Source organism: Haliaeetus leucocephalus, unplaced genomic scaffold (assembly GCF_000737465.1).
Source record: "Haliaeetus leucocephalus isolate CR32 unplaced genomic scaffold, Haliaeetus_leucocephalus-4.0 Scaffold182, whole genome shotgun sequence".
Classification (NCBI taxonomy): Eukaryota; Metazoa; Chordata; class Aves; order Accipitriformes; family Accipitridae; genus Haliaeetus; species Haliaeetus leucocephalus.
Window position 1 is genome coordinate 522454 of NW_010972618.1, and position 7362 is coordinate 529815.

The 7362-nt window shown below is 40.6% G+C and overlaps 1 protein-coding gene across 7 annotated transcripts in view; it reads left to right on the plus strand.

Annotated features, from left to right (window-relative positions):
• RALGAPB (Ral GTPase activating protein, beta subunit (non-catalytic)) overlaps positions 1-7059 on the plus strand; it is a 64775-nt gene extending 57716 nt beyond the window's left edge. For all 7 annotated transcript variants that reach the window (XM_010564531.1, XM_010564532.1, XM_010564533.1 and 4 more), the window contains 3 exons: positions 311-389; positions 950-1098; positions 2851-7059. In XM_010564531.1, coding sequence (XP_010562833.1) covers positions 311-389; positions 950-1098; positions 2851-3044 — 422 coding nt within the window. In that variant the 3' untranslated portion in view covers positions 3045-7059. The remainder of the gene's footprint in view (positions 1-310; positions 390-949; positions 1099-2850) is intronic.
• Positions 7060-7362: the final 303 nt, after the last annotated feature.

A 7362-nucleotide genomic window follows, 5' to 3' on the forward strand; every position in this document is an offset into this window, starting at 1 on the left:
GACCTCCTTTCTGCTTTCACTGTTCCTCTAGAGATTTTGGTCTTTGGGATTGAGAGAATTGAGGGTCTGGGACATGTGTTACCTAATCTGTTGAGCACAGGATGGCTGAGGTGTGTCTAGACACTCCATGAATGCTTAAGCTTAAAAACAAAGACTTTGCATCACTAGCAGTGCAAGAACATCCATGGTGTAAGTGCTTGAGGACTGCATGGTTTTGGCTGATGATAAATAATCTTTCTTTGTACAAAAACAGAAAAAAACCCAAAACCTGGGGTAGATAAACTTTATTCAGTGCTGCCTGTTCTTACAGAAAACTTCCCCCTTGCTGATCTGGTGTCTGAGACTAGCACTGGTGTGGAAACCACAGCCAATAGTAGCACTTCCCTAAGGTAAGACTGCTGCTCTTTTCATTATTTTTCTTGATTCTTGTGGACAGCAGTTTAGGCTGCACTTTAGAAGAAGTCGTGAGTAATATTATTTGCATTCTTCAGCTTTTAGAGGCAACCCCAAAAACTCTAGTTAGTCATGTTAAAAAAGACAGATGAGTTTCCTCAGTGGATATTTTTGTTGAAAAAATGAAAGACCTTTTCATATCATTGCAGTTTAAACATAAATTAAGGAACAGAAAATGGGTAGATCTTATCTTGAGTCTGCGATTAGGCTCCCTCCTGATTTACTCCCTTGTGAGGTGGTTAATGCTGCATATGTGTCGTGAGGCTTAAAGCCCTGTCTGCAGGGTTCTCAAATTCTGTTCTGACAGAAGATCGTAGAAACAGTACAGTTGATAAAACCTTTCTGAAGTCCAGAGGATGCACCCAGGAGTCCTGCTGGTTTAGCCACAAGACATTTTTTAACATTCTTTTAACACTTAAAGTGGTCATTTTTCATCTGTAGATTAATTGAAACAGTGCTATAAAACTGATTTAACAGTTGTGGTTTTTCTTTTAAGATCTACCATTCCTGAGAAGGAAGTTCCTGTGATCTTCATCCATCCTTTAAACACTGGCTTATTCAGGATAAAACTACAAGGAGCAACTGGGAAATTCAATATGGTTATTCCATTGGTGGATGGAATGATAGTCAGTAGGAGAGCTCTTGGTAAGCTAAAGGTTTTTAGGAACAATCTTTTTTTTTTTTTTTTTTAAATAACGTATCTGCAAAATACATGGTCTGGAATTTTTCGTTGGAAATAAGTATTGGGCATGGCAGAGCGAAATAAAAACATGGTTTTTGCAGCAACAGTGGTAGCAGGAACAGCAGAGGGAGCAGGTGGTCAGCATTTAGCTGACAGCATAGAAGGGCTCCACTGCAATTGTAGCAGGAGAGAAGTGAAGGGTTGGAACTAGTAATGGTGGAAGGAAAAGGTAAATGCCTGTTACTTAGATAAGAGAGATCAGAAATGTGACCCTGGTGTTTAGCATTGAGAGCCAAGGTGCTACTGCATGTTGACTGCCAGAGGGTACTGCTGAATTTTTGGACTGTGCTGGCATGCTGTGTTTGTTCCTTCTGTTTTTAAAGCCAGATAGGGATTAAAAGCCACAGCAATTGAGGATTTTTTTAATGTGTTCAATAAAAGTACTTAACCTACAGTGCAGGCATGTGTTAACAGGGATCTGTGTGTGCTATCTGCCTTTTGCTGTGTTCCTGGATGGATTAATGGATCTGTATTGGTATCTGTGCTACTATAGCTTCAGTAACTGGAAATCTTACTCCAGTGAGAGCAATTCACAAGACAGAGCAAAATGAATAAACGAACACTAGGATACTTGTACGTAACCATAAAACTAATGTTGTAGGGGTCTGTTGGGGCTAATTTTCAGGTTCTGGTTTTTGCATGCCTAATTCAGTGATGGGGAAATTGAAGCCAGACTGGGCCTTTAAACAACATTTGTGAATGCAGCTGATGATGATGGCTTGTACTGGAAAAGAATCAGGTGTGTTTTCCTAGAGTTGGGCTGGTTTTTCAGCTGCATAAGGACTATTAATATAATGAAATTAATATAATAAAATTTGTCTCGTCTCTAAATTCAGCAGATGTGGCTTGTGTGCAGTCAGGAATCAGGTCTCCTAGATAAAGAAGACACTGTGCTGTAAGAAAGTCCTTGTGAAACAGCAAAGGGGTTAATAGACACTTACTTCATTAGAGGCATATGAATTTCATTTTAGAATAAAATAGGATCAAGTCTACTGCCAGCTTTGACCAAATGTTACTGCTTTGATTCCCAACCTTCTCCTCCCTGCCATATACAGCAGTATAAGTTAGAGGTAACAGTAGCAAAGCAGTGAGGAACCTGTTCCCCACCACATTCTTGTCAAGTCTTTCCTCATCCCCTGTTCCAAGGGGAGACAGCTCTGCAACTCCTACTGGAAAAAAGTACTGATGGGTACTTTTTTCATGCTGAAGGCTCCCCTGGCATTACCTGGTGCAACCTCAGGGCCTACCCGAGCTCTGCAAGTCCTCATGCTCCATGGCTAGGGACTGTACCACTGTGATTCTTTTATTAGCTGCCCTGGAGTCTTTCCCCTCTTGGTCCTGAGGGTGCTGTTGCAGGCAGTTGCTTGGCTCTGGCAAAACAGAGAAATCTTCCTCCTCGTCCAGCCAGTTTAGGGTACCAATGACTTAGTCCATTTCTTACTCATTTCTCACAGTAAAATGTCCTTACAGGCCTGGGACCATGGTTATCTGTTATCAACTACTCATTGAGAAAAGTTCTTCACTTGGTGGTGCTGAGCATCTCCCCTGGATTTCTAGATGGGACTGTACCCAAAATTGTCATTAGCTGCGAAGGCAGCAAAGGGGGACAGAGTTGAATTTGTTTAAACTTGATTCAAATGTTGTTTCTTTTTCAGGTTTTTTAGTGAGGCAGACAGTAATAAATATTTGTCGGAGAAAGAGGCTGGAAAGTGATTCATACAACCCCCCACATGTCCGCCGAAAACAGAAAATAGCAGACATTGTCAATAAATACCGGAACAGGCAGCTGGAGCCAGAATTTTATACCTCGCTTTTCCAGGAGGTTGGGCTCAAGAACTGCAACCCCTAGGTCATTATCCTTCCAGGACAATTAGATCAGAGCTTGGTGGCTACAGTAATGAAAACAGTTAAATAACAACAACAATTTTGTCAGCCCTCTGGAATTCAGGAAATCATATTCTAGCACAAGTCAGCAGATACCATGTGGGAGGAATGAGAAATGAATCCAAAAGATTGCAGTTGGGATATTGACTTAATTCACCTACCCTCAAAAGATCACTTAATTCCAGTCTTCCTGGATGCTAGCAACATAATCTCTTCACCCAATCATCTATTCCAGACTAATTAGGAACTGTGTTTCATTCTGTGAGAGGAAAACAATCAAAACAAAGCCATCTCTGTATATAAGGATGGAAAACAAAATACAGACAAACCTGCCTTCAGACATCTCACTACACCCACATGTTAAAGGAGAAGGGAGCCAGGATCTCTCCGTTGAGGAGTCTGTTTCAGAGCATTAACTATCCCTGCAAGAACTTAAGACATTTTCAGCCCCGCTTCAGAGCTCAACAGAAGATCCTTCACTGCTTGTAACAAATTTGTGTACCAAAAGCAAGAGGAGGAAGATTGCTTGGAAACATCAGGTCATGAAATTCATAGCCAAGATGCTGTATTTTACAGTTCCCTCTGTGGCTGGGAGCGAGTCCATCTGCATAGGAGATTTCTGTCACGCTGACAACAAACACCGCCTGAAATTACCTGACTTTCCAACATGAGTTGTTACTAGATAAGAGCTCTTGGTTATATGAAAACAAGGTTATGACTTTCAGGTCTGTTGCAAAATGTCACATTTAATTTTAGTAGCTTGATTTTTTTTTTAAATTTTTTTATGCAACTATTTAATTTATTTTGAAGTGTCTGTATCGCCTACTCACTGTTTCCATAAAAAGCATAAACATCACTTGCTTTCCTTCCCTTGGATTGAAATCTGAGATTGTGGGGCTGCCTCCTGCCTGATATTTATAGCATAAGCAGTTTTCGCAGCTTCTACAACACTTTTCAGAAGCTCCTGTTAAACAGACTAAAACAACTTGAAAAGAAAATTCAATAATTCTTCTTTTTCCTCATTAACTTGCCATTCCGTGAAAGCCCCTTTGGAGTTAAAATTGTTTTGAATCTACTGTGCTTTCTCATGCTCAGCAGTGGTGGTTCCCTTTCACCTAGGTCAGAAGCTTTCATTTTCAGACTGTGGATTTCATGTGTTCGGGACTTGGAAGGATGTGCTGGGAAAAGATGTTTACAACTACAAATTTAATACCTGGAATATAAAAGCTGCAGTGGGCGCTGGCAGCCTTGGGAGCACTTTCAGGCTCCCAGCGCAATCTTAACTTGTGTTGCAGTAATGAATCATCACTGGCACTCCTGGGTAGATGCAGTTTGTGATCACTGGCAGCAACACGTGTCCTTTTCCTTCCAGTAAGCAGGTAATGTAAGACTATGAGTGTGAGCAGGAATTTGGGGATCTCCTCATGTTATTCCAAAAGTGTTTTTATTAGATTTTTAATATGCATTGCAGTAATACCTGTCAGTCATTTAATTTTGATATTTCAGAGTTACTTTTTCAACAGTTCTGACCTGAAACAGTTTTACTTGTTTCATTACAACTTACCTGCCAAGCACGCACCCTGCTCCTGTCTTTTCATGTGGTTTTTCACAAAGAGTTAATGGAAACACAGCCCCCTAAAAATACATGTGAAAGGACTTTCAGGATGTCAACCGAAGGGGTTTTAGGTGACGTGTGCTTGTTGCAGGGGACAGGCGCACTAGCCTCTCAACTCCGGAGCTCTGGATTTTGATCCAAGTGAATCGCAAGTAGAAAAGTGAAACCACATAAAGAAAACTACTGTAGAAGTTAGCGTGATGGCTGGCCCACCCTTGCACGATGCCTAGGTTGCAAATGGCAGGAGGAGTCACAAGGCAGTATTAAGGTGTATTGGCAAAGTTGTGAAGGGAAATTGGACAGCTTCATTCCTCTGCCAGACTCTTGCCAGTATCAATTTAATGCACGGACACTAAATTTACCCACATCTTGTATGTACCTATTGGATCTAATTAATGGCCAAACACACTTTAGTCTACTGATTTAAAACGCATGACCAATGCATGTGTAACAAATAAACATACTGAGCAATCAAATGTCTGCACATCTTCAATAACATAACAACAGAACCCATGTACCATAGCTAAGTGTATGTTATATGCAAAGTCACTGGTTTATATAGTAATGAGCTGCAAAAGATACTACTTTCAGGCATTTGGGTACACTCAGTAATGTAAAGGTGTGTGCATTTGGGGAAACCCTGGATATTTTCCAAAGTCCCAAGACAGCCAAATGGACTGCCTGAAAATTTAATTTTTTAAAAAGGTCTGTGCTTGGCTGAAGAATAGTCTTGGGTCTGCTTCCATGTTCATTTAAAACATGGGTATGGCACCCACTTGAGCAGTAACAACTGTGAAAGCAATGCAACTTTTCAGAAGTCTTGAAAGAAGATAACTTTTGCGCACATTGTTGCTGCTGATCCCACTGCTGGGGGAGTAGGCATTTATAATCTGCTTAATTTGATTTGTAAAACCAGCTGGTTAACATATTACACACTAGTGGTGTGACCTGGCCATAAGTGTTGGTTTTTACTACCTTGAAAGGTGAACCTTCAAGAAAGTTGCAGTTTAGTATAAAAGTGTTGTGATTACAGAAATGTATTGCCATCCCACTTGGTTTGGATGCCAGTTGCAGCAGCAAGTGCCCCTGGCAGACCTGTGCCGGTGGAAGGTGTCTGCAAGGAGTGTCCCTCCTTCCCCTGTGCACAGAGAGGTCTCCAACCTCATAATAAAATGTAAAACACTGATTTGGGAATGAAATCCTTGTCCGGTCAAAGTCAGGGGCCAAACTCCGATGGCTTCAGCTAGTCCAGGGTACAGCCTTGAGCTTTTTTCCCCAAAAAGGTTAGAGCAAATGAGATTTATTGCAGTTGCGATTGCAAGAACATGTTAGTCAAGAATCCAGACTTTTTTTTCTTCACAAACTGCTGTATTGAGTTTTCAACTTCACAACTTGTGTGGCTTGGGTTTGCATTCCTATTGATCAGAGCTGACAAGTATTGACCACTTGCTTTGTGCATAGCTTGATGTTAGTCTAGACCCTGCGGGTAACATAGTGCTGCAAAAGATGAGTTGCAGATGTTGCCATAATAACTAAACTGAGACTTTCTCTTTTCTTAAGACCCTTCTGTTTGGGTTCATAATTCTGCTTTAAATGATGGCATCCTTTTAATGGTGCAGAAAGAGGGGGGACCATTGTCACCTTGTTAAACACAGTGTTGAAATTACAGAAGTTTTAGTACCTTAATAAAGACTCTTTTAAAGAAAAGCATTTTTTAAAAGGTACTTTTAAAAAAGGTGTTGCAACCTTACAGCAAACGGGAGATGGGAAGGACAGTGCCTGTGGAAATTGAGGTGTCTATGTGGATAGCAATGTGTGCACAAGGCCATAGGGAAGAGCAGCCCCTCACTGCTCAACAGGCTATATGTGCTGGGTTCTCCATAGGTGACTGTATTTCTTTCCTGTGAGGTTCTGCATGCTCAGAAAGACAAGAGAACTAAATTTCAATCTAACAGACAAATTTGATGTGATTTAATGATTGCGTAATTGAGTGATGTCTTTGAAGGCAAACACAGACCTTTTCCACATGGAATTTAGCAGGAGCAATTAAAAATGAGAATGCCAGATATCATGTGCTTCAAATCATGTACAATTTGTATGAATTTCTGTATGTTGCCAAGACATGATCTTTTTGTTCTTATTGTATTTTTCTGTAAATATTCCTGGCGCTAAGTTGTAAAGTAAAGGCAAAATGTAAATATGAAGATGTGAACTATGTTTCCTTGTCTAGTACTTTATCTCTTATTTGTTTAGGGAAGGCACACAAAGGCTTGTTTGTATTTATGCCAATTCTTTGTCCAGGAGAAACACATCAAATATTGAATGTAATACAATTAGTCCAATAAATTTTAAAGATTCTTATCTAGTAACTTTGCGATTGTCGATTTTTAATATTTTCCAGTGCCTTTGGTTGAAATTATCAGCCAATAGAGATGTTTCCCAGGGAAATAGCAGATGGATGTAGTAAACGCAGCAGCTATGGTAACAGTGTACCAGCTTATATTTAAGGAATCATGTTGCATCTTGATGGTATGGGGAATGAAAACATGGAAACACAGCTTTTAAAGGGAGACCCAATGCTCCTGCAATGCAAATATTCTCCGGTTGCTCAAGATGCTGCTTCCGATCTCTGGTGTAGGTCTCCTGGCTGCGCAGCTGGCTCTGCTGA